Source organism: Accipiter gentilis, chromosome 10 (genome assembly GCF_929443795.1).
Source record: "Accipiter gentilis chromosome 10, bAccGen1.1, whole genome shotgun sequence".
Taxonomy (NCBI): domain Eukaryota; kingdom Metazoa; phylum Chordata; class Aves; order Accipitriformes; family Accipitridae; genus Astur; species Astur gentilis.
In genome coordinates, this window is record NC_064889.1 from 38,088,318 (window position 1) to 38,114,664 (window position 26,347).

General features: G+C 44.2%; 1 protein-coding gene across 1 annotated transcript; it reads right to left on the reverse strand.

The window, feature by feature from the left end:
* Positions 1–1,384: 1,384 nt before the first annotated feature.
* Positions 1,385–25,007, reverse strand: LOC126044025 (ATP-binding cassette sub-family A member 10-like). Its single transcript, XM_049813137.1, has 39 exons — positions 24,914–25,007; positions 23,073–23,182; positions 22,461–22,671; positions 21,888–22,046; positions 21,543–21,643; positions 20,497–20,723; positions 20,029–20,167; positions 19,470–19,655; positions 18,172–18,319; positions 17,486–17,657; positions 16,869–16,927; positions 16,338–16,448; positions 16,070–16,245; positions 15,564–15,683; positions 15,063–15,201; positions 14,838–14,928; positions 14,376–14,515; positions 13,632–13,751; positions 13,265–13,460; positions 12,364–12,530; positions 11,491–11,618; positions 10,987–11,124; positions 10,328–10,441; positions 9,866–10,036; positions 9,420–9,530; positions 8,649–8,777; positions 7,740–7,808; positions 7,192–7,283; positions 6,633–6,753; positions 6,163–6,280; positions 5,564–5,655; positions 5,010–5,188; positions 4,347–4,422; positions 3,973–4,067; positions 3,437–3,556; positions 3,067–3,207; positions 2,713–2,792; positions 2,576–2,631; positions 1,385–1,993 (listed from the first exon to the last, which is right to left on the reverse strand). The coding sequence occupies exons 2-39, from the start codon at positions 23,172–23,174 to the stop codon at positions 1,895–1,897; spliced, it is 4,893 nt and encodes a 1,630-aa protein (XP_049669094.1). The 5' UTR covers positions 23,175–23,182; positions 24,914–25,007; the 3' UTR covers positions 1,385–1,894.
* Between the last annotated feature and the right edge of the window lie 1,340 nt (positions 25,008–26,347).

The following is a 26,347-nucleotide window of genomic DNA, read 5'->3' on the forward strand; positions in this document are numbered from 1 at the left end:
CCAGAGAAGGAAATACAGTTGCCACAAGAATATTTCACTCCTCAGTCTGCTCTCTGCTTTCTTATCTTCCCTGTATCCCCATGTATTCCTCTTCCCCTCTCCAGCTCCCAGAGATGCTCTCTCTGGGGCAGGACTTGTTTGCTGGGGCTTTTATTCCTGTTTGCGTCTTTACATCATTCAAAGACGTCCAAAGGGACCCGCTCCCCTCCTGCTGTGCGGTAGAAAAGAGATTGCCTGGTTGAAGAAACGAGGGTTTGTGTGTAAGAGCAGAGAGGGTCCCCTCTCACCAGCAGCATCTCCAGAGGCTCAAACCACAAAATGCTGATAAAAAAAAAACCCGGCAGGAATGGATTGTATGAGCTGTCATTATATCAGGAGCCTCACGGCTTGAGTTCTTTACTGCTGCTGATATCCCCAGGGGATGAAATAAAACCCTTCCCTTTCACTGAATTCCCATTTCCCGGAGCTGAGTGTATGAACAGGTGACCGAAATGTTCGGTGATTTCACTTACCCATTTCCCAGGGGTGAGGAGTAGAAACGGAGCTGTTGTGCAACCAGGAGAGAAATAATCATGATCTCTCTAAATATGTGTCCTCCAACTGCCAAAATATGTTTTGAAGCTGAGTGGGGAACGTACACAGGCAGCGATTGCAACACAGCCACTGCTGCGGATTATATAAAGAGATTTGGACTTCATATTTTCTGTGAGAGTTTTAACCTTTGCAAATGAGCTGGGCACAGGGATAATGTGTGCCCCAGTTGTCAGGAGGAAAATCATAGGATCACAGAATGGTTTGGGTTGAAAGGGGCCTTTAAAGGTCATCCAGTCCAACCCCCTTGCCATGAGCAGGGACATCTCCAACTCGATCAGGTCACTCAGAGCCCCGTCCAACCTGACCTGGAATGTTTCCAGGGATGGGACATCTACCACCTCTCTGTGCCAGCATTTCACCACCCTCATCATAAAATATTTCTTCCTTATACCTTGTCTAAATCTACCCTCTTTTAGTTTAAAACCATTACCCCTTGTCCTATTGCAACAAGCCCTGCTAAAATGTTGCTCCCCATCTTTCTTCTAGGCGCCCTTTAAGTACCGAAAGACCGCAATAAGGTCTCCCCGGAGCCTTCTTTTCTCCAGGCTGAACAACCCAGGCTGTTTTCCAGAGGCAGAAGTGACAACTGCTCTCCCCAGCGTGGCGGGAGGGCAGGGATGACCGTGCTTGCCGAGACAGGCTGCGGGAGATAGTAACCGTGAGGGACGACAACCACCTGGCCAGCAGCCCCAAGCCCTCTACAGCCACCTCCATCCCCCGGGGAAGGAGTTTGAGCTTCTCAGCTGTTCCTGACGGTCCACAGCAATGATGACATATGAGGTTGTAACCGCGGTTTCCATAGAGACATTTATTGGAAGGGTATAAAAATAGAGTGCAAATTTCAATACGATCTATTTAAACACGTCGTAGGCAAATAGTCCCACGCACTGGTGGGAGAAGAGCCCAGCGGGTTGGTGGCGTGTTCAGATTCCCTGATGCACCCAGATCCACCGAGCAAAGCAGAGCCTCCATCCCCAGAGATGAGTTATGACCCTTCTTTCTACAAACCTTTCTGTCCCTCTGCTGCACGCTGCTCTGCTTGAGAAGAGCTCTCGCCAGTGCAGGTACTATTTCATCAACCAGCCATTGGAAATGCGACTTGGGGTAGGGCTCAGTGTAGACACCTGCAGAGTCCAAGTGAAATGTCTTCTTCATTGGAGAGGAGCCCTCAGCCGATGCTCTCTGGAAAGGCAGAGCCTGTTCCTCCTCTTCGTGGTACGCTGATAATGGTAGTAAATATGTGCAGTATCACATCAGTTAGGTTAATACCGAGTAATGTGTAAATGAGCATCTTAGATCTTTAACAGTCCTCCTGCTGAAGTTGTTTCCATTCGAAGGTCCCATCCAAAGTCAGATCAAAATTATCCTTTTCCTGCTCTCGGGAGAGTTCCAAAAACACCTGAAATGGGCAAGATAAAACTCTGATTATTTCTCTGACTTTCACTAGATACTGTGTTGCTCCTTTACAGGAGGTGCAGCTCTGCGTCCCCTATAAGAGGTATGTCAAGTAGCTTTATGTGTGGAGCACATATGCAGTAGCTGAGAGTCCTACTACTGTGCTCTGTGGTATAACCTGCTGCCCATAGGTATATCCATAGGTTTTACCCACCAATGGATTGACATAAACATTCCTCATCTTTGCCACCAGCCTTGTACAAGCAGCAATAACCTGCTGCTTCAGGAGCAACCACAGAGGCTGGACATGGGCATCTACCAAGGGCATCCATCCCTTAGATGGGGTAAATGGAGTCAGGCAACAACACTTTGCCTAGGCTTGTTCCCACCATGCTAAACTGCAGCAGTGAAAAAAAAAAAAAAAAGAACCATTTTTCACCACTTTCCCAGTAGAGGACCCCTTGTCCACCACCCCCAGGCACTTTTTTGGTGGACCAGCCTTCTGCCACTGCACTGGCCCAGGTCTTGCTGCGGCTTTTGCTCCTGCTTATGCCTTTAGAGCACATCTAGCCTTGAAATCACTTGCCTGAGCCAAAGTATTCAAAGAGAAGCTGTACTCCTCGAGGCTGAAGTTTCGTTTGGCTGTGGAGAAATGGAAAGAGAACCCAAAACTTAGCAGTCTGTGTTCCACCTTTTGAAAAAGTCAACTTGTTTTGCTCTTACCTTCCTCTAGCTTGGAGAAAGACTGAGACAGGGGCAGCGCATCTTCCATTGGGACTTTGTAGACTAGCAAAGAGGGGAACCTTGAAGAAAAAGGAGAAAAGGTGATTCTTGCTCTGTATTGAGGTTTTGGGATCAAAACTTTATGTCATGCTATGAGCTGGATGTATGGATGTTTTGCTGCAGGGATCACAGCAGGGTTGGATGTGGTGACATTATCAGATCAGATCCCCATACAGGGACTCTGAGCTGTTCATCCTTCTCCAGCTGAGATCCTGTGTCTGGCCATCACACCGGGCACATTTTTAGGGATGAGGGAGTGCTGAAACCACTGTTCATCCCATATTTTATAGTTACCGCTCCTGACGGGCTGCACTTGGGAAAATCCTCAAAATCTCAGCATGGAGAAGATCAGCGCGCTCTGGATCCTTGACGTTAATTTCCAGTAGATAGCCTTTGCCAAACTTGTTCTTCAGGTACTGAATGGAGCCAATGCAGCTGCAGGGGAGGGAAGAAAAAAAAAAAAAAAAAAAAAGAGATATCAGTGTGAAACCATTGGTGCCCCACCGTCTGCTCCTTCCCAAACTGTACTGCTGGTGAAATCACAGGGAGCACTTCATCAAGCCCATGGTGACGGGCTCAGGTAGGTGAGGCCGGAGGAGAAGCCCCTGTCGCTGCATGGACCACTGCCCAGCTCCAGCCACTTGCCGGCCGTGCTGCTGCCCACCGTAGCTGCCCGGACACCACGATGGCCACGCGGTCGCACACCGCCTCCACCTCCTCCATGTAGTGCGTCGTCAGGATGGCTCCCGTCTCCTTGGTTTTCAAGGCTGCACGAATCATTTTCCTGAGGACCAGAGGGAGGGGGAAGAAAAAAAAAAAAAAGCTAACACTCCCTAGGAATATCAGACACTTGTCCCTCCAAATGCCTCTCCCCTAAAACAAATGTAAAAACTTTACATACAGTAACTTTAGACCGATGTGCACACGGTAATACTTTGAAATAATGACAAAAATGACAACATATATGACTGTCCTAAAGTTTGCAATAAGGATGAAGGTTAAATGGTTTTTCTCTCTCCTTGCTCATGCTTTAACTAGAGAGAACCAGAAAAATGGAGTTTCCAATAAAACCATTGGCACGTGATGAGCAGCACTAACTACAGATGGAGTAAAAAACCTCTTTACCTAACCGTAGTCATCTACTCTTGGCTTCCAACCCCTTTACCACCATGGTGGCACAGTGCCCAAGGTCCTACTCACCAGACACAGCGCTGCCCGTTGGGGTCCATGCCAGTTGACGGCTCATCCAGGAGCAGGACCGTGGGATCGCCCAGCATGCACATTGCAAAACACAGCTATGGCAGGGAAAGGGGTTTGAGTCACATCTTTTGCAGTCCCTGGCAGTCTGCCTACAAAGAGCTGAGGACAGCATTGCTTCATTTATGGGAATCAAGGTTCTGATTCATAGGAAATGTGGGTTTGGAAAAGGTTAATGTCCATCACCCCACCATGGGAGACAACATGATGGTCTCCTGGGTAGCTCAGAGCACAACTAAGTCCCTCCGATCATGGAAGGGATTATTGATCTGTGCTATGAGCATTACAGTGCTCATTATAGGTAAGACAAAACACACCTTTCTGGTTATCCCAGCAGATAATTTTCTGGTTTGTTTTTTTAAATAATCTTGAAGCTGCAGAGCATTCACTATTCTGTGGGGAGAGGGAACAAGCAAAAAAAAGAACATTTTTGTTACTCCCAACTCAATACTCTCACCCCAAATGATAAGGAACTTTCTTCCCCCCTCTTGACTCCTGCTTGTTTTCATTAAACTTTCATTGTGTTATTAAAATGTAAGTGAATATTTGAAGCAGAGTGTACTGAATAAGCCGCAAGCTCTTTTCTAAACCCATCATTAGTGTCAACGGTATTATAAATCCGTTCCACCTTGCCAGTGTCAGCTGAGCAGGCAGTACTTAAGCACCCTTTCTTGTAGAGCCAAACTAGAACATTGGAGATTTTAGAAATGCTTCCTAAAGATAACATATTTAAAAGGACACTAGTGGTAAATTTATCCCCACTAAATGCACTTAGGCAAATTGGAGATTTTCTTAACCCACTCATTTAATGACAGCATTTAGCACAAAATCACTTTTGCAACTCCATTTCCCGAATTTCCTTCAAGGTTGCCTCTGGCTCACAGTGAGTTTTGACTTTCTGGTGTGTGTGTGTGTCCCCCCCGCCCTGGGACTAGGAGATAAAACATTGACCAATCCCTGGAAACACCCTCCATCCATACCGGTTGACAGCAGCAGCCGTATCCTCCTTGCGCACCCCTTTTACGGCTGCGTAGACCCTCAGGTGCTCGTGGATGGTGAGGTCCGGCCAGAGCGGGTCGTCCTGTGGGCAGTACCCCAGGAAGGCGGGCGCGTGGTCCTGGAGGTGGGACGTTGCTCCATCTCCACTCTTCAGCAGCACCTGCGCAACCAGGGTGGTCGTTTTGCTCTCACGCTGTCTTGTCCAGGTGCAAGGGTATGGTTCAGAGGAAGACTACGGGCTTGGTTGGGATTTAGGTGAGGAAAACCGAAGAGCGAGGGAGTGATTTTGCAACCCTCATTTACATGGTTTCTAAATATAAACATGGCCAAGTGGGGTAGATGCAACTGTTTGTCAAAGTTAGAAGTAGCTCACGATATTTTTTATTAACACAATATTTAATTTAATAGCACGATGAATTCAGTTAGAACCTTGATCGCTAATAATGCTTTGAAAAAATTACAGCTTAGCCTAGGTGCAAGGTTTGCACTTGCACTTTTATCATGGATCTATCCCTTTTCTCCAGATGCCTCCTACCTGCCCAGCAGTCAGTGTCGTCTCTCCAGTGATCATTTTGATAGCTGTGCTTTTACCAGCTCCGTTGGGCCCCAGAAGTCCTAGTACTTCTCCTGGAATCGGTGCATACAATTTCTTAGTAATTCTCCCCATTCAACAAATATATGTCAGGCACAGTCCCACCAAAAAAAAAAAAAAAAAAAAAAAAAAAAAGAGAGCTGGCTAATATCAAAGGCCAAATAAAAGTAAACAGTGTATATATGTGTGTGTATATGTGTATATATAGAGATATGCTTTGAGAGCCCATGATGTTTCAATTCTAACTGATGCTGCAAGTCTAGGCATTGCTCCCAGGTCTCTCAGGCCTCTGCTGAAGTGGATCCTGGAAAGCGGAGGCTACATTATTTTAGATAATGGAGAGTCAAAGGTAACTAATAGGATGCATCCACTTCATGTTGTTCATTAACACATCAACCACAGACCGAACATGCCTTAACCACAGAGCAAATAGATTTGACCTTTATGTCCTTGCTCAGATAACTGAGAATCTGCAGAGAATTTACTCTCTGGGTATGACTCGGGGTCCAAAACAGGTCTAGGAGAACAGTTCCAGCTCTTACCTTTTTTAACACAGAAGGAAACATTTTTGGTGGCAATTTTCTTCTTCTTCTTAAAAACGGAACCAGCCTGCTTTATTTTATATTCTTTGCACAGATTGCTGACAATAATGACTGATTTCTGAAAGCAAGGAGGAAGAAGAAAGGTTAGTCTGTTATACTGGATAGAATTAATCCTTCAGTAATATTTTTCCATTAAAAAAGGAAGAAAGCCTTCGAAAGATCTTTGTATTTGTTTTATAGTTCACTGAGAATGAGGTGCAACAGGACACTTTATTGTCCCCATTCCTCTTAACAGCTTTCTTCTCTACCCTGATGGCACCCACGCTCTACATTTGGGAGTTTGATTTTCCCAGTGAGAATAATACAGCCAGGGCACTGACCTGCACTTATTGATACTTGGTGGTTTGTTCTCTACCAGTGGGCTTCGTAGTGGTATAAAATAAAGTGAGAAAGACAACATGTAGTCATACCTCTTCCTGACTCGGAGCTGCTATGGCATTTCTCACTGCTGCTCTTTCAGCTTTAACATCTTCATCTTCCTCTTCAAGCTCTTTGGGGTGCTGGTGGCTGCTTTCTCTTCTTGGGGAAATCCTACAAACCCACCAGGTTGATCTTAGCATTTTGTTCTTTACCCTTGTTCTCCACCAATGTATTTTTGGAAAGACCAAGAGTGACCGTCCCTCTGGTTCAATGTTTCTTTTTGTTTGCTCGTTTGTTTGTTTTTTTAAAATTATTTTATATTTATAATCTTTTTGTGTTGTACAAAGAACCACGCTGGTACAGCCACACAACACAGGCAGCACTCTGTGGAGGTACTAATAAGCTTGAGAGCTGTTTTGTATTATCATAGCCCTGTAGCATTTAAGGGGCTATTTTAGTTGTCAAAAATCACTAGTATTAAAAAAAAATATTTAAAAATAGGGACACAAAGGCAATGATATCTGATCAAAATGTTGTCTTCAAGGGAAAGCAATGTAGTAGGAGTTTAGATCTCACATGTGCCTGTGGTGCGTGTGTGTTTATACAAACCTAAATATTGGGTCCTTTCTCAGAACTGCTCTTCCATATTTTATCTCCAAATATCGAAGAAGAAAAATGAAACCCACAGAATGGATATAAGGCTGAAAAAAAAAAAAGAGGTTGCCACATTAACAGCCTTGCCTTCCATCCTACTATGGCTGAAACTGAGAAGATGGTGGCAGTGTTATAAAATACGTGGGGGGAAAACACAGTATGCGAAAATAAAGGCCATTAACATCTAAACTCAGGGTAATCCTGAAGGCTGTGAACTCTACTATCACTTACCAATACCGCAGAAAATACCAATGGTATAAGAAAAATACAATTCATAAAATTACAGGGCAGCATTAAGTGATCTGGTCTCATTTTATTTTCCCTTCCCCATTTCAAAGGAGCAAGGTTATTTTTGTGCAGGGGGGTCATCTGTCATCCAGACCCACCGAGATCCTCCTTCTGCATGAAATGAACTCAGGGTTCATGCTTGCTTCCTCATAAGTGAGGATGGGGTTTAGGAGACACACATTCCTAAACAAAAGCAATCTTAAATATTTTCTTACTGCAAAGACAGCTATTAGTACATCATTCTTTGGAGCCATGCCAAATAGTTCAGCGTCTTCTATAAAAATCTGTAAGAATAAAGAAAAAAAATACATAATGAAGACCTATAATTCTTTAGTGTAATGCTGGCTAATTTTGGAAGGGTTAAAAGCAAACAACGAATACTTAGAAAACGTCCCAAAGCTTCTGATTTACCCAAAATATTTACCATACAGATGAATAAATACAAATGTTTGACTTCGGGCATCACAGTCCTATACCAGAAAATGTCACGACACCCAGTACGTGTACTAGACTCTCCTCCTGGGGGTAATGGCCTATGACAGGAAAACATCTGGTCTCCTCTCCTTTGGGGTCCCAGTGGAGAAGAGGTGGAGGTGAGTGGGACAGGACAGAGGAGGAATCTTTTCTATTTGGACTTCACTCCTAAGTAATTTATGGCTCATAAACGGTCTTGCACATAGCTGGAGGGTTTTGTTAAATTCTTAGCTGACCTTCCGTGACCACCCTCAGCTGACATGGAGCAAAGCACCTTGTGAGTATTCTTAATTCTCACTCGGTTTCCATGCAAAGTCAGATGCATAACTTTGAATTTTCTCTTAAGATTGTTCAAGCCAAGCTGCTCAACTCTGCATGGAAAGAATTAAGAGTGCTTACCTAATCTGCAGCCACAGATCAACTGCACGAGAAGTAGCCCCTAGCCATAACGAACAGCTGGAAAAATTAGATTTGATCTGAAACGGTCACCTAACAATGCACTCTGGCCATTTGGAAAATCCTACCCATAAGAGGAAACTAAGGAGCCTTCCCAGAATGCAGCGTGTGGTTGCCACCAGGACTTTGCTCACAAGGACACACAGCTGCGTTTTATGGTGGGGTCCCTCTCCTCGCCCAGCACCACCCCTTACCTGCTGGCAGTTGATTATTACACCCAGCAATGGGTATATGGGAATCAAGAGAGATACAACGTAGAGGGAGACTCTAGTATCGATTGAGAAATCCATGACTCTGCTGATGATATAAGAAACAAAGCATACCTAAAAATAAACCAAGAAGGTAACTTAGCTGATGGGAAGGTTACGCTCCTCACTGGTCCTGAATATTGTGTGGGTCTACCTGTTCAATTCCCTGTTGAATTTCTAAAAATGGACAAGAAATATAAAGATGAGGAACAGTGAGGGTTCAGGAGGTCCTCAGCTGCCTCTGCCTGAGGGTAGGCTGCTGGTTTGGGTCAGCGGGGGAAACTTCTTCCCAGACACAGGGCTGCCTTGGGCAGAAGAATGAAACATGGGATCCCGTCCTGTTCTTTCCCATCCTAGTTCGTGCCAAATAACCCATCCCCTTCCAGGCCAGGCTTGGGCTATCTGTGTCTAACTTGATGGCTCATGTCTCAACACCTTATATCCCTTGGACGTGAGGTGTCAAACAGAGGGATAAATAACTTCTTTGCCTCCATTCCTGCACCAGCTCAGGGTAGATCCAAGCATTTCCTTGTGCCACAGCAGGATTGTAGGAACAGAACACGGTGACAGGAATTTAACATAGAATTGGCTGCTACAAAACACATGCCCGTATTTATGTTCTACATCTACGCTTGGTGTTTTGACCTCTAGTTCATCCTTTAGATGTCAAAACACATTTCTGTAAACCCTACAGCACGTATTTAGCTGTGTGCTTACCACTATCAGGATAAAAGACCAAAAATCACAGCTCCATCCTTTACGAAAGGCGAAGGAGATCAAGTAGATGAAGAGAACAATAGAAATTCCATAGCCAAAAGTACCCGTGATCTACAGAAGAAAAAGAGCTTTCATTGGAGAAAAATGGAGTGATCTAAACAATAAGAAGCTTATATACGATCATACATCAAGATCAGAGCATTCAGATATTACCACAATTTTACTACTAAGTGTAAAGGAGTATATTAAGGCAAGATTTATTGCCTTTTATTTCCAGCTGGGGAAACCCAAATGAGAGGTGAAACAAGAAGGTCAGTAAGCATCTGGGGACCCAGAGGTGTGCCAGCACCGTCTGCACCCATGCTGTCTCAGCTACCCCTACACATGCTCAAAATATTACCCCAATCCCTCCCTAGTGAACCAGCGATCACCAGAATGGGATGTACCAGCAAGAAGACACTGTCAATGTTCCTGGAAAACTTGTTGCTCATTGCAAACTGGAGCCCGAACATCGAGAAGAGAAGGAACCAGCACAGCGGGATGTCCACCAGTGCCTGGCCGCACCAGTACGCTGAGGGAAAGAGCCCTGAGATCCGGAGCTGGGCGCGAGCTCCCACCTGGGAATGCACAACGCAAAGGGCAGTTTATTGTTGGTGCCTGGTTGGCCAACTGCACCCTTGGGAATGGCTCCAGGAAATCAAAAGCTAACAAAAAGCTGTTTCCATTGCAATACTGGGGTAAAATTCCACCTCTTTTTGTCTTTTAGCATTTTGTGCTGGCTGCAAAGCTGCTCATGGCAATACAGAGAAAAATGCCTCAAGCTGCCTATCATAATCAAATGTCTTTGTAGCAATGCAGTTGTAATCCCTTCTGCCCACCCCAAATCTGCTCCCTTTCAAGGCATTTACCTTGTAATCCTGCATGTAGCCCATTGCAAAGTGAGGAGGAAAACCAGGGAATAACAGCAGCATATAAACAAGGTAAAAAGAAACAAAATAATCCCAGAATCGTGGGTCATCTATCTGAAAACAGAAGAACAAAGCATTTGTAGAACATCTGCAATGTAATGGCTAGATGCCACAACTCATCATACTGCATTTCTCATAAAGTACAGGGCAGTATGACCAGAAAGTGGAATTTGAAACCAAATATTGGCAGGAGAAAGGTTTGCCCCAAACCATAGCCCTGCAAAGCGCTTGCCACTGGTGAGGAGACATGGGTGGTGCAGGTCCCACTCCTCCATCCCAGACTTGTGGTGAGCTATCTCTTTTGTCAATTGATGGGCCACAGCTTGAATAACTTGACATAGAGAATAAGGAACCTCCTGAAGAAAGCCTCCCAGCCACCCTCTCCGTTCATTAGCCCTCGCGACCCACAAGGGAAAAATTAGCTTCAGTTTTCCTAAAGTCAAACATGGTGGTTCCAGAGCCACCACGAAGGAAGGTGGGTTTACTGGTACAGAAAGCCCCACCCAGCTTCCCATTAAAATCTGGTGACTTACTGAAACCTTAAGCAAATTTAAGAACTATTTTCTGACACCTTCTGGCTGCCAGGCTCTGACACTTACAGAGAAAAACGGATGACTCCAGATCCGAATGTGCACGGTGGAATTGAGGGCTCTCAGCAGAGCGTTGCTGATGACATTCACGAGCACTGGGAAGCAGTTGACAGCCTCCACGTGGCATAACACAGTAAACCTGTAGCTCTTCAAAGAGCAAGAAAACAAGATGAAAACTCTTGGCTTTTCTCATCTGCAGAGAAGCAGTAGAAAAGGAGCATACCAGGAGAATCCAGGCCTGAAAGAATTTTGCTTATGCCTTGTTTGCTAAAAACCAAACTAGGAGATGTTGAAGTCTGTATATCTGTGCTACAAAGATATAAAGTTTGAGGAGGAGCATGAGGGAGATAAGGTCTTCTCTAGCTTGTAGTTTATTGGTTAAAACACTTTCAAATCTTTGTACCTGTGGGCCTTATTGAATAGGACCATCCCACAGGTATTGCTGATGGAGGCATCTCATTTAATTATTCAATTGTTGGGAAGAAACGGGAGGAGGAGACCAAAAATCCTCACCTGACCTTTGCGAGACACTTTTATAGCCCCATTGTGTTTTAGCTCCTCTGTGATATTTTCCTCGCTCGTTATCTCCACTGTGAGATCTTGACTCTCGAGCATGTGGATGAAGTCTTCAATGCCTGTGCCTGGTGTGAAAGCCAAAAGCAGAAGAATCATAACACTAAATAACATGAAAGTCTTTGATTTTATTTTTTTTTAATCCATGGCCACCAAACAAAAACAGAGAAAGTCTAATAACTGTGGACATCAGACAGCACATATGTGGTGGACCATGGCATATTATTTTTTGTGAAGTTAATGGATTTCAGTCTTACTGACTGAATTTTTGCATTGTCATTTTTTTTTTTTTTTTTTGCCTTTGCTGAGTTGCTACAGAATGTATTCTCCTTCGTGATGGTCTGATGAAGCCAACAGTATCATACTCTGGCCAAATAACATAAAATAGCATCCACTCATAGGAATGTTGAACGTAACACTCTGGAAGTAGACCATTAATTTGACTCAGCATTAGTGAGCCCTTAGTTGAGTATTGTGCCTGGTTTGAGAATCCCCACCCTCTGAAAATGCAGAAATTGTTTGGACAGAGGTCTGGATTTGGGGCACGGAAAGAACTGGGTCCTTTCTAATGTCATCTGCTATGACATCCCTTTCCATGTCATTGCATCAGGATCTCACCAGCTGCTGAGGCCAAAGCGGGCTTCATTCACAACCCTTTAAAAATGACCACGCCTATGCTCTTCTGCCACAAAAACCTTCATCACCCCTTAGATCCCCAACATCTTACAACCATCTGATCTTTCACTTATTTTCCTTTGCAACAGGAAGAAACCCCAGAAGAGGAAAAGATGAGGAAAGGCTCCTTCCCCTCACCCGTGTTGTTGTGGACCAGGAGGCTGGTTGTCTCCGAGCGAGCTCTTTTCCCCAGGGGCAAGAAGTACCGTGCAGACGAGAGCTCCCAAGCACTCACACTCTGCCAGGCAGCAACCAGGGACAGTTGCAAAACCAGAGGAAGCAGAAAAACCACATAGAGCAGCAAACTACATAAAGAAAGACATGAATAAAGACTATGAAAACAGATAGTCAGCAGAAAGTATTGGGAATGGTATACTATATTCAGGTTACCAAATGCTCTTCCTGGTTGGCAATTTTATTTTCAGAAGTCTCATACCTTGATCATTCTCAAAGGCCCTCAAAATTTAGCAGGGAGAGGGCCTCAGATCTGGAGTGCTCAACTTTTTAGGGCCATGAAATGCCTTTCAGACTTCCCTAAGACATAAGTTTTTCATAAATCAGCATCTCCCTTCTGTTTCTTGCGCCCCACCAGGAAATGCCAGCTTGAAGACCAATGGGGCCAAATGAGTTCAGACGCCAGCAACATGAGAGAAGTTTAAAAAAATTAAAAAGGAAGTCTGAAAGTAGTATTTTCCCCTCCTCTCTCTGTACACACTAGTTTGTTTTAAAAATTCCCCCTCCATTTGAAATAAAAGTGTTTCTAAATGATTCTTTTCTTCAGAAAGAAAATGGGGTTCCCTTGCATAGATCACTCAGTATAGAAATGAAAATGCACGAAATGGAGATTTTGTATTACTGGCGCTGGAAAGGAAGAAGCTTTCCTCTCCTCTGAGTTCAGATGACCAAGATCATTCATAGCCAAGACCTGATATCAATTAATCCAAACGCTCTTCAAAACAGAGCTGTGAAAATTGTCCCCGCGCTGCTGCGACTGTGTCCAGCTCCAGTTCCGCAGGAGAGAAATCACTTTGGTACTTACATTGACCGCAGGTTTTTCACCGAACTCTTGAGCTTTAAGAAGTGCACCCATGCCATGGCAGAGACCTGCTGCCTCCAGAGAGCCAAGCCACCGACTGCCGCCTTCCCGGTGTCCGAGAGCAGCAGGGAGCCCGGCTCCGTCTCATCGGGGCATCGCGGTCCTGCTTCTGCCCGCTCCTCCCCAAGGACGTGCTCATCTGCAGAGAGTTTTCCACGCGCACATTTATGTCTAAGACCAGCTTCTATGTTGTAATGTGTGAAAAATTAAGAGCCACCTAGTAATCAACTGTTGGAGGCATGCCCGGGGGTTATTGCAAAGTAGCCGTTCTCTTCGGCTGCGGATTGTATATTTGCAGCCACGATTGTACCTTCTTGATCCGCTGTGGTTTCTTCCTCCAGCCTCAGGAAGACATCCTCCAGGGTTGTCATGCTAACTCCATAATTGATAATTCCCTGGTCAGAGCAGCTGTCGAGGCCACTGAACAGATCTGCAGGACAGAGATCATACAAGTGCGTTCAAGGTTTCGAAGATGGGCACGTATCTCCAGACCAGACTTTGGTTCAGCTGAGCTGACCTGACTGGAGCATCTCCAGTGACAGGGAAAAAAATAAAGCAGCGAGCTGCCAGGATACAAAGGGTCTGGGGAAACACAGAACTGCCAGATCCATAGCTCATTGAAGATGTTTTTTCTCCTTAGCACCAGCATTTCAGACTACGTGTCCTGGGAGGCAGCGGGGCTGTGGGACTGTCAGACTGAATGTGACGGACGTGGTGAGTGAGGGTCTGCCTGGGGCCATTGCAGGTATGGAGCAGTACTGGTTGTATGGAGTTTTCTCTTGTCACTATCTTCTCTTTTAACAGAAAGACAAATAAACTCTCAGCAACACACATAGCCCAGTTTAGCCTGCTAGAGTTTTTCATTACAAACAGCAGAAAAGCGTTTGATCTTAAATGTATGGATGCTAAAATTACAGAGGGAAAACCAAAACGCAACAGTTCTAAAGTCCTTCTGTGACTCCTGTAGAAAATCTCCCTCTTCATTTCTCTTTCCCCACATTTGTGATTATTTTTGTCTCTATGGACAATTCTCAATTATTTTAATATACATTACCTGGGAATTTATTCACGTTTTCTAATGGCAGTTTATATCTCAGCTCATATTGACTGTGTCCGGAGAATATGACATTGGGGATGTACTGTTTAACCAGAGATGTCACGTTCTCTAAGTCACAAGACTCACTGACATGAATCCTGTTCAGTTGAAAAAAACCAGATGCTTAGTTTAAAAAACAAACAAACAAACAACCCCCCCCCCAACCAAACAACCCCAAACCCAAACAAACAACAACCACCATTGTATTTGCTAGGATGCACAAAAAGAAAACTCCAGCATACTTTATTCTTTCCTTACTCTGGAGTAAAGTGCTGCTTCAGTTAATTTAACTGAATATTAATCCAGTTAATTTTCTTGGTTTGATGACATCTGCTCTACGGTTCCCCCCCTACAGTCATTCTGGTGGTTCCTTGTACATGTATGTTCCCAGATACCAGTTGTTGGAGCTGAAGTGGATACCTTAAATGATAGCCAATCCCCCATTTTTTCTTCAAGAACAGAGAAGAACCAACACATTTCAGCCTCCCGTGCGAGATAAAAGCCTTGCGATCTAAAGAAAGAAAAAGCCAAAGGAACTTGTACTGTAGAGCGGTCATTCACAAATTTTTTTGCAGCTGAACCTCACATGGGCTTTCTGCTCTAGGGTTATTCTCCAGAGATGCTACAGACGGAGCCTGTGCTTACCTGCGAGGATATCGGCCTCGTCCATGAACTGGGTACTGAACAGGATCACCCGTCCAGCCCTGTGCTCCTTGAGGAGGCTCCACACGTGGTGCCTGGAAAGAGGATCCAACCCAGCCGTTGGCTCATCCAGGAACAAAACCTGCAGAAAGGATGAAACCAGACATTCCTCGTTGCTGGAGAAATTGCACGGCTTGTGGGTTTGGTGTTCCCCTGAAAGCCTCGGGTCCTGAAGGTGAGAGACCCAGGGAAGCTTTTATGCGAGGGCAGGTATTCCGGGAGCTGTGCAGAGGTCAGGGCGCTATCTGTCTGCTTTAAAACTGGACTGGCAAGATGGGTTACGAATGTAACAAAATGAAATTATTAAATTTATTAATTTTAATAACTAGGAGTGCTTTAAAGAGGTCTGACACGCACAAACTTTTAGTGAAGTAGACGCCTAAGGCTTTAGTTATGTAGAACCTGAATATTCCCAATATTACAGAGCCATGCCTGCTGCTTTACCTGGGGGTTTCCAAGCATGGCTATTCCGATGGATAACTTCCGTTTTTGCCCACCGCTCAGTTTCTCAGCTTGAGTGTCTTGAATGTTACTGATATCCAGCAGTTCCAAAATGTTTTGCACCTAGAACAGCAGAAGGATGTCCATTCTCAGCACCGGCTGTCCTTCCATCCTTTATTAGCCACGGAGGAGATCTGGCTGGGGCTGAAGGCAGAGTTTCTAAGAGCTTTACCGAGGTCTACCACCAGCAGCAGAAGCAGCCGCTACAGGGACTGCTACGTCCCCTCACCTCCTTGGGTTGAGCAAAGGAATCGCTGTGGCTGCGTCAAGCCCACAAGCTTGCCTACTAACCTGGTAGAAGCTCGACACCAACTTCGATTTGCAGAAGACGCAGCCAGGTGGGACCCTTTGAGCTTCCCAGTGCAAAAGGAGCGTTTACTGAAATGCGGGGCTTGCCTACAGCCTCACGTTGCTGCACAGGGATGCGTTACAGGGGGACACGCACTTACCTCTCGTTCCACCTCTTTGGACTTGATGCCTTTGATTTCTGCAAAAGTTTTCAAGTTTTCTTTCACCGTTAAGACTTCGAACTGTAAGTTGGTTTGTGGGCAAATGCCAACCATCTCTCTAATCTCTTCCCTATCTCCTATCTCAGAGAGTTTGTAGTTGTATATGGTTGCAGAGCCTGTTTACAGGAATAAACACGATGAGGTGGAACAAACTGGTCTTTAAAGCTTTTGAATCAAGCCCACCCTGTCCCACTGTTTGCGGTCCTACCTTCGGAAGGCAAAGTGAGTCCACTGAGCACGTTTAACAGTGTTGTCTTTCCAGCCCCACTGTGGCCGAGCAAGGCAGTGATCTGACCCTCATAAATATTTAAAGACAAACCTAGAATGAAAACAACATCAAGTTTGGGAATAAATGAGGTTTGACTTGCCTCTACTCATTGTTGAAGGCAAGGCAAGACAAGTCAAGAAGTATAAGAACTAAGTGGCAATAATTAGCCAAAAGTGCATTAAGGAATGTGGGGCAAAGTTCTACAAACCTCTAACTAAAGACATAAGAAGCTGCTATGTATTTATCAGAAAAGACAGAAATAGAACAATATAAAAAAAATCTTCTCTTTAGTCTTACTAAAGATGGAAAAATCAGTAAAAACTGAACAAAATAGTAATCAGTTGCATCAATTAACATTTTACATGAATTTTCAAGCAATGCAAGTGTTGTTTTATTTCTTTGACTGACAGAAATGTTTGCACAACTGTTTTTCCTTATCTTTAACAGGAATCAATATCACAGGTTTCATACCTCTTAAAGCTTCTGTCTTCTTGTCCTTCTTTTTATACGCTTTTTTAATATTGTTGAGTCTAAAAGGAAGGTAAGGACAATATTATTTCAGGATTCATGTAAATACATTTCCCTGGTGCCTTTTTTCATTCTTATGGGCTTTAATTGAAAACGATAGAAATGGCATGAAAAGCAAGAGGTACTGGGAAGCAACCCTGAGATTCAGCAGGGTTTGGCATGATCCGTACACAGGCGTGAACATCGCTACCTGGCATGCAATACAGGAGCACCAAGCCTTGCAAAGACAAAGTCAAGCCCATTGCAACAGATGGATTCCCTTTGTTGTCCCTAATGGACAGTTAGTAAAGTCCACAGAAAAAAACTCCTGGTTTTATTTTTTAATCTGAATTTATCCAAATTTTACCGTTAATGACCAGCCTGAATTATCTATTCATCCCACCTGCATTTTATCTCTAATTTTCCTCTGTGAAACAAAGAGTTTTGCCAGAACTTCATGAACACGAAAACTGCCTGGCTGGGTCAAAACAAAGCTGATGGCAGAAGCAGTGGTCTGTGGGAGCATTAAATCCAAGCTACCCAACTCAAAAAGCATGAATAGCAATTCCTTCTTTCTTAACCTGATGGCATCCTTCCCCATAAATTCAGGGGGCACCGGCTCTACGTCATCACCGAGGAGCTCCTCGGGACTTGCTGCAGTTCTGGGCATCTCCCTGGTGGAGCCTCTCCTGCTCCGCACCCAGTACGAGGGCTTCAGGCAGAAAAAAGGGGGATGTGGGATGCCGTATTTGCCTGACAAGAAAGCAAAGAAGATGACCCGTCATTAACTTATGCCACAACCAAGACACCATCCTAGACTAAACACTTAGGAGGGTCTAATAAATGCTTGGCTGCCTCAAAATTGGTACTTTGTCCAGTTAAAAAAAAAGGTTTGGAGCTGGGTTAGATATGACAAGAAGGTTGGCTTCAGGGTTATTTCTAATGAATTCAGTATTTTACTTAATGAATTAAAATATTGTCCCACACATTATGACAGTATTTTCTCATAAACAGTTCAACAGCAGTATAATTAGAAAGAAAAAACACTAAATACTTTGTTGTCTTTGATTTGGGAACTACCAGTGTGTGCCAGGGACAGAAAAGCCACTCAGTGATATAATACCTTTTTTTTTTAGTTCAAAACCTATTTTGGTTGACTCAGAGAATGGAGCAGCCCATCATTTCCTTGAGGAGCTATTACATGCAATGCATCTAAATAAAAAATATAAAAGAAGAAAGTATGATCATAAGCATAAATCATACCTACCTGGCAGAACTTTGTCAAAATACATAGCTAACAGCATGTACAAGACTGAGTCAAAGACCAGTATAATGTAAGTCGAAAATAAAAAGTATGATTCCTCCATCAGGTTAGAAAAACAGAAACCGATTCCATATTTTTCTAAATGGAAAACCTGAAATAAAGGACAAAGAAGAATAATTTTCAGGCTGGAAATCTATGCCTATGCCATCAAACCATGGATGCAATTGACTTTGTTAACCCAGAAATCATCTGCAGTACTGACCAATTTTTCTTCCTTTCTTTCTAGTGAGGAAGGGAGATAAGTTTACTCCAGGCAGAGATCTTATGTTTTCATTCAGAATTTTCCAGAACAATCCAGAAGCAGAATTAAAGATCAGAGTTTTATGAAAAATCGTTCAAGAAACATGACATTGGCACCCTTGATGTCACAGAGACATGACAAAGATGGTATAGTTTTACATAGTGATTGATTTAACCATATGGTAAATTAGCAGTAAACTCAGTTTCTTTTTCTGCTGGTGCAGAAATCTCCTCTCCCAGGCAGATATTTTTATATATCAGGAAATCAATCAAATATTAAATAACTGGAGCTAGAAAGCATCACTCAGACCTATGGAGATAGGACTGATGGAAAAGTGGGAAACTGCACAGAATTATCCAAAGCGGGGATGGAGGAAGGATGGCTGCAGCAGAAGACTCAAATTTTATTTTCACAGTTTCTCTTGCCAGGAAGAGTCGCTGCAGCGAGAGGGGAATGACTGGGCGGCGAAGAGCTGGTGTCCTCGAGTCAACTCCTGCATGCCTGGGGTCCAGCCCCGGCGGATAATGGTGCTATTGTGTGCGGCAAGGGGCTTGCTGGGGCTTCCTTAGGTTCATGTGGACGCTACAGAAGTGAATTAACAGCAGATTATTTGTGACGAGGGCAGTGGTTTTCTTTGCATTCATCTGCTTTTTAAATAGGGGAGTGGGATGGGGGCATTGGAGCTCCTCTTTGCTGCCCAACAGCAGCTCAGCTCCTATGGAGGTTTCAAAATAGGATACAGATATTTTTTTTTACAGACCATCTTGCCAGGAATTGCCTTCTGCTTGGTATCTGAGAATACTCTAAATCAAATAGTTGTGTTACGCTTGGTTCCTAGATATTCAAGGCAAGATGGTCTTCAGAAATAAGGACTATGACTTCCTATGCCTTTCTCTATCAGTAAAGTACAGCAGGGTCTTTTATTGCCACTGTCCGTGACAAAATGTACTCTGTTCCCAAGCTGCTGGGAAGGTTCAGCTGCAGAGATGATGCCCCATACCTTTGCAATGCCAGCGTTAAATGCAAAAGGACAGAAGAGCCCGAGAAACCACTTCAATTGTTCTGGAAGATTTTCTATCAGCAATGCAAGGCTCAGGCATCCGAAGAAAAAGGTGATGAGGAACCCCATGGAGCCGGCAAGTTTGGAGGTCCTTAAGAGGGAGCAGAGCATGAAAACCAGGTGGATCTGTAAGAACAGAAGTTTCCTTCAGTCACTGAAGGAAATAATTATCTTTAACAGCAGCACTTCCATTTGCCAGGCAAACAGATCTCTGGTGAGCTGAGTCCCTGTAATAAAATACACTAAAGTCCTTCTTAGTAGGTTGGTCTGAGTTTCAGATCAGGTCTTTTGTAGCCAACTTACTGCCTGTCAGACCTTCGGGCTGCAATTCAAATCACTGCTGCTGAGTCAGAGGATCCACTCAGCTGTTTCAATTAGTATGACCATGCAAAGGATACAGTCCTGAGCACTGCACAAAAGGCTCTAGAGTAATGCTTAGGCTCATTGACATACTAATAAATCATGTGATGAGAAAATTTGGCTTTAAAACCTGACTTACACATGCTAGGCCATACAGGAAAAACAGCAGGAAGACTGCGGGGAAGCTGCTGAGGTAGAAAGCATCCCAGACCACGAGAGCTGTCAGCAGGCAGGAGAGGACCGTCACGTAAACACCGTACAGCAGACTCCAGGAGAGCCTGAGGATGGAAAGGTGGCATTACAATTTCATTTAGTTAAGAACTGTTGTTACAACTTCATCTGCACGTCAGAACTGTTTTAAATTAAAATATGAGTTCTTTCCCAGGGTCAACTCATTCACATCCTAGGCAGAACAGATAGCATGATCCATTCTAGGAGGAAATAACCAAGGAAGAAGAATACACCGCTGCCATGCTCAACCCTTCTGGTTTGTCTGTAGAGTACTGGAGAAAACTTATGAACTCATTTATACTTATTAACTGACTGCACAAATGCCCAGAAGTATACTGATTTTTGGCAAACATACTGAAATTAAAAAACAACTCACCAAAACGCGATATCCTGCAGCCCCATTGTCTTCATCAATACTTTGAGCTTCTTCTTTTCTCTTACAACGTTCATTGATAAGAAATACATGAACGGAGAGAAACACATCACGATAGTAATCATGAAATAACTGTACTCTAGTGTAATCGAGGAGATGACGCTTCGGGACTTCATACGGACACCAGCAATTGATTTCATTTCTTCCCAAACAGAATGATTTGCCACCACCTAAAGGAATTCAAGGTCAACATCTCAGTATTTAATTTATTTTCTGCAGTGAGATGTACTCACATAAGGAACCTTCTGATCCATCACCCCTACATTTACTTTTTGGTGCAGCTTTATAGAAAACATCAACAAGTAAGGCAATAAAACCCTATGGGAAGGGCTCATCTGACTCGCTTGTGTGTGTGCACCTCAGCTAAACTTCTTCCCTTGTCTATCGAGAGAGAAAAATCCTTCAGCTCTCCCAGAGGTAAAGATTCAGACACACAAATGACTTGCGTTCCCCAAGGTCTTTTTCCTCTCCCCAGGTACGAAAGTAGCCTGGAGGGCTGGAGATGCACAGCCAGGTGGAATGATGCCTACCCTGGTCATACTTTTGAGGAACAATTCGGAAAGGAAGGACAAGAAATGACAGACATGCCTACTTTGAATCCAAGTCATCCAGCAGATACGCATACCACCCCAGCCTCCTGCAAGAACTGCCTTCTGCTTGGTATCTGAGAAATACTCTAAATCAAATAGTTGTATTACGCTTGGTTCCTAGCCTTTAAGAGAAATCGCCATTTTATAGAGAAACAAAAGTTATTACAAATCTTTAAAATTAAATTGAAAGCGGTCATTTTTTCCAGGAACTGCCGATTGCATTCAAGTTCTCACCGTCACTGCCAATAATACTCAGGCGGCTCAGTATTTTAAAATATTTGGGTTTCTGCAGAATTTTCTGACAAGCCCGACCCTTGCTATTGCCACAGAACAATTTGTCTTTCTTCTACCAAGTTTAAAATAAAAGGACACCTGCATCAATTCATAAATTTGATTTACCTCAATAATAGCAGCATCAATGCTGGACTGCAGGGACAGGAAGCCTCTGTACCAATACCTTGGGCTGTCACAGTACCGCGATGAGAAATTGTAGCAGTTATCTGCAAGGGTGAAAGGTTAAGGGCATCACAGGTAAGAGCAGTAGAACGTAATTCATTTTCACTACAGAAGCTGATGGTAAACATGCATATGCACTAAGGGAAACTCTTCAAATAGACAGTGGCCCACTGACAAAAAAAAAATAAAAATTATTAAATCACTTAACACATATGGATTATTCCAACAAAGCGATGGCTATCCATGCCAGGCAATCACCCACCCATAAAATTCTCATTTTTGTATTACCTATATATCCAAAGTTGTCATTTGGAATAGCCACCTTCCCAGTAGGAAACCTGAGGTGATAGGAGAAGTTGTCCTTAAATACAACCCCTATAATTTCATTATTTGAAATCCAGGCGTCTTCCAGGGCTTTCTCATTATCCAGTGCCTCTAGTTTTATACCTGCAGTGTGTAAGAAAAATATTGCGATGAGTCTGGAAATGTGTGCACAGGCACTGGATGTATATTCTGCTTTTTTAGCATTGCAGCTCCTCCATTCCAGTTCTCCTCACTGGGCAGGGTGGCACCTTTAAATGCTTTATTCTTTACCAATGAAGAAAGCGTACCTCAAAAGGATGAACCAAGGTGTCTCAATAGTATTGGTCTACACAGTGAATATCAGGTAAGCTCTACAGCTCAGAAGCACACACTGGCCCCACTAGTAATTTAAATACTAGAGAAGAAATAATTGTGAGAATGGAGGATTTGGGAAGAATTTTCTCTACTGACCAAAAATACTGGAGAACCACTAAAACACAATACACGTCTAACAGGTTAAATAATGACAAAGCTAAATATTTGAAAAGCAAAACGTACCTATCAGGACAGAGTTCAAGGCCACTTTATTCATTATCTGCCTTGTGGTCACAGTGATGGGTGTAAAAGCGATGGTGACCCCAGTGGCATCATAGGCAGGATCATCTAACTGCCCGAGGTAGCTGTAAGGCACTTCGGGGTAGCGGATGTTCATCATGAACGTGCACACTATGAACATCAGCGGCAGAAAGAACAGAGACAGCATCCACTCCTAGGTAAGGGGGAGAGCGGCGGAGAGAATTTAATAATAGAACAGTATAAGAGCATATTCTCTGTGGGATTAAAATATAAACAAGAGGCACTCAGTCACACTGGTTTCTTAGATGTCGACTCACTAACATGGTCTTGGCATTGTGCATGTCATTTCTGTAAATTACTCTGCTCAGAGAGCCCATCTGCGCTCTCGTATGTCACATAAAAGACAGGAATAATATCCGTTAAAAAAAGTGAAGTCTCATAAAGTGTTCATTACCAGTCAGGCTTTCCAAAAGTACTTTAACTTTTTGTTTTACAAAAAGAAATCGGGGTATAGGGGCAGGCAGGGATTGGCCACTCTACAGTTAGCTACTCACTTTTTTTTCTTTTTTTCTTTTTTTTTTTTTTTTAGCTTACCTGAAAGCTCTGCATCTTCATCCTCCACTTTGTAAGTACATTTTTCCACAAGAGAATTTTAGTTTGCTGGAATACACTCATATTTCTCTGAAGTGTCTTCATCTTTGAACCTACAACCATTATTATGCATATTATAATGTGCTATAGGCCTCACACCAAGAATTGTTGAGCAACTCCTGGCTGTAGGGTCAGCTGAGCTCATACGGAAAGCAGCGTCGGTTAAAGGCAACTTGGAGCTACGAGAGAACAAATTCTTGGAAGTGCATTTGGAGAGCTGTTGTTTTCAGGGATATTAATGGAAAACGAGAGAGAAACGGATAGCCACGAGCATGCAGTGGTGTGTTACTTCAAAAGATGTGGCATCATCCTTAAAAAGATGCGGTCAAAGTAAAACAAGGATTTGTTGCCTGGATTAATGCAAGTGGTGGGAACTTGAAGAAGCTGGCTGTCAGAGTAAGTTTTGCAGATGAGATACATCCATATTAACCATCAGTAAAATAATAACAAGTAACTTTAAAAGGACTAAGTACCCAAATGGGAAGAGCTACACTCATGTAGCCAAACTGCTCTGCTGTCACATATGTAGTTAAAATATGCTTTCATACAAAATCTTGATCTTCTATAAGTGAAGTCTCAGGTAGAAATAAGAGAGCATTTATAGACTTATTCCTTTCAAACCTTCCTGTCGTATGGCAGGAGGATTTACATTGTCCTGCTCCCTTTGGGAGATGATGCCTTCTGGTGCTGACGGACAAGACGGAGTTTGTCTTCTTCCAAATATTTGTATTCAGCAGGACAGGCACGTCTTGGCTGTAAGGAGGCAGCAGGCACCAAAATGCTGGAAAATCAGCTGCAGCAAAGGGTCTTCCCTGGCTGCACTCTGCAAACACATGCACTGGCACGACACGGCAGGAGGATGGGGCAGGGACATTGGCTCAGTGGCAGAAATCTGCTATTTTGCCATCAGTCTCGGAATATTTTTGTCCCTTACAGATGATCTCACTAAATCCAGGCGTATAAAAATTTGAATATAGCCTGTGTTAATGATCTCCAGGCTTCCTTGAGGAAACTGGGAAGTTAAACTTGCAATTGCTTGGTCACTTTGTCACCTACCAGAAGCAAGGCGTAAGACGGCGTGTATCACCCGTACCCATTTCCACAACTGAAACGGGATTTGGGTCACAGCTAAAGCAGGTTTCCAGTTTGTCTTTCGTTTTATAGTCACATAGAGTAACCTCAACAAGCTGACACGCCACTGGAGTTTCAGCTTCGCACCCAGGAGATCCTGGGTGGGATGGAGAGCCGGTGCAGCAGGTACCCATCAGGGATGTCCCATGTGCCCCCCCATCACCCCTCAGTGCTGCCTGACCCCCAACCACGCTGCTGCTGAGTTTGGGCAGTTGGGGGAAATGTGGCAGAGCTGATTTCAGTGCTCCTTCAGTATTTCAGGGGGAATTTTTAAGAGTGTGAGAGAGACAGAAGACTTTTAAAATTCAATCTTTAGCTTACGCTGCATGTAGGGAAAGAAATCTGTTTCTCATATGTGCTGGATTACTTAAAATACTGAGCTGAGCTGAACGTACCGCATCCTCTTAGCGCCAAGGAACACTGGAAATACACCTCTGCTGTATCAAAGTAAGGTTCGAAAGACTCTATCGCCTTCAAATAGTCACTAAGCTTAATCACAAGCTTAACTCAAGCCTGTTAGAAAGATGCCCAGTGTCCCACCTACGCATTTGTATTCTCACCTTGCATTATTAACGGTGTTATTAATTACTGGATGTTTTCATACCTTTTAAATAACAATTGTTATTTGCTTTAAGGAAAAAATTAAGACTTACCTTAACAGGAAGGTTTGAAAGGAATCCAGAGCTTGTCCTTTGCAGCGTGCCTGTAAAAGTGGAGATGCTGAGCCTCTCTGGGATGGACTTGCCGGTTTTGTCCCAGCAGCATTCAGTGCTCTTTTGTCCACGCGCTGGTTTTTTGGTTTTTTTTTTTTTTTTTTACTCAAGCACTTCTGCCAAAAGGCATTCCTCACACCATCACTTCGCTTTTCCCTGGCTTCCTCCCCGCTTCCTCCTTGGCAGCTCTTCAGATTTATTTATGTTATAAAAAGCAAACAGAGCATATTGCTGTTGAGTTGCTGGAGCAGATTCTCTGAAAAGTTACTTAGGAAATTCTTGAGTCTTGGCCAAGAGAAGAAAAACGAGCCCAACGACAAACCACACAAAAATCCTTTCTCTGGCAAACTCCGTTATGTTTCTCAGTGCAGCGAGAGAGGCTGAAGTCAACAGCAATATCACAGTATCACGGCACGCTGCCGCAGGCGGAGGAGTAAACGGTGACTCTCGCTTATCTCCGAATGGCAAAGGTTGTGTTTGCAAACTGTTTCAATGCCACCAGCCCCGGTGTAGGAAGAGCAGTGAAGCGCTGCCTCCCGGATTAAAAACCGTCTTGTAAACATTGAAATAAACTTCTCTTGACTAAGTCTGTGCTTCTAAAGGGAATGGGGTTGGTTTCATGCCCAGGCTGAGAGCGTGGCTGCGGAGCACGCCTGCCCCTCGGTCGCCCATCGTGGCATCCCCTACCACAGCGCGGCCGAGGGACCAGCGGTGGGAGGGAGCAGCCACCAGCCGGGACAGAGGCTGGGCTTGCAAATGTGGAAAAGCTGGATCTGCTTCCTTTTGCTCTGCCTAGCGGATAAAAAAAAAAAAAAAATAAATCCACCCCTAAGATTTAAATAACGTTCAGATGTTTCAGGGCTAGGCAGACTCCAGAGGCGTAGCAAGTCAGGACTCAGAATGAAGTTAAGACCTGTGCCCAGCGTATCTCCTAGGTGTACAAACCTTCTCCTCCCCTTTCGGTTCCTCCTTGCAAAGGGGGGGGGGGGGGGGGGGAACCCAAAACCCAAACAACTTAGGTGGAGAAGTGGATATGCCAGGTCCCAGTCACTGAATCTCAAGCAGAAACCTCCCTGCCCACCTCCTTGACAGAGGAGCTGCTGTTTGGAGATCCATATGGAAAGCAGCTCTCTGGGGGTGTGCGGTGGTTGCTTTGGGGGCTCGTCCTGGCAGGAGCAGCCCATCGCTGAGCCACGGCAGCCACCTGCTGGTACCTGCTTGCCCACATCCCTTGCCTAGACACGCATCTGTGCCTGTGTAAAACCACCAGCATCCTCCTTGCCCGCATTGCCCAGACCTGCATCACCCGTACCTGCATCACCAGCGTCGCCCACGTGAACCAGGGAAGCTCATGGCGTGGGTGAGGGTCTTGCT

What these genes read in the sequence shown, in the direction of transcription:
- LOC126044025 (XM_049813137.1), bottom strand. Translation starts at nt 23,174, where the DNA reads ATGAAGACACTTCAGAGAAATATGAGTGTATTCCAGCAAACTAAAATT. An exon ending in TTCCTTCTGTGTTAAAAAAG is followed by an intron (nt 5,656 to 6,162) that starts GTAAGAGCTGGA and finishes CACCGATTCCAG; the next exon opens with GAGAAGTACTAGGACTTCTG. An exon ending in CGACACTGACTGCTGGGCAG is followed by an intron (nt 5,189 to 5,563) that starts GTAGGAGGCATC and finishes CTGGTTGCGCAG; the next exon opens with GTGCTGCTGAAGAGTGGAGA.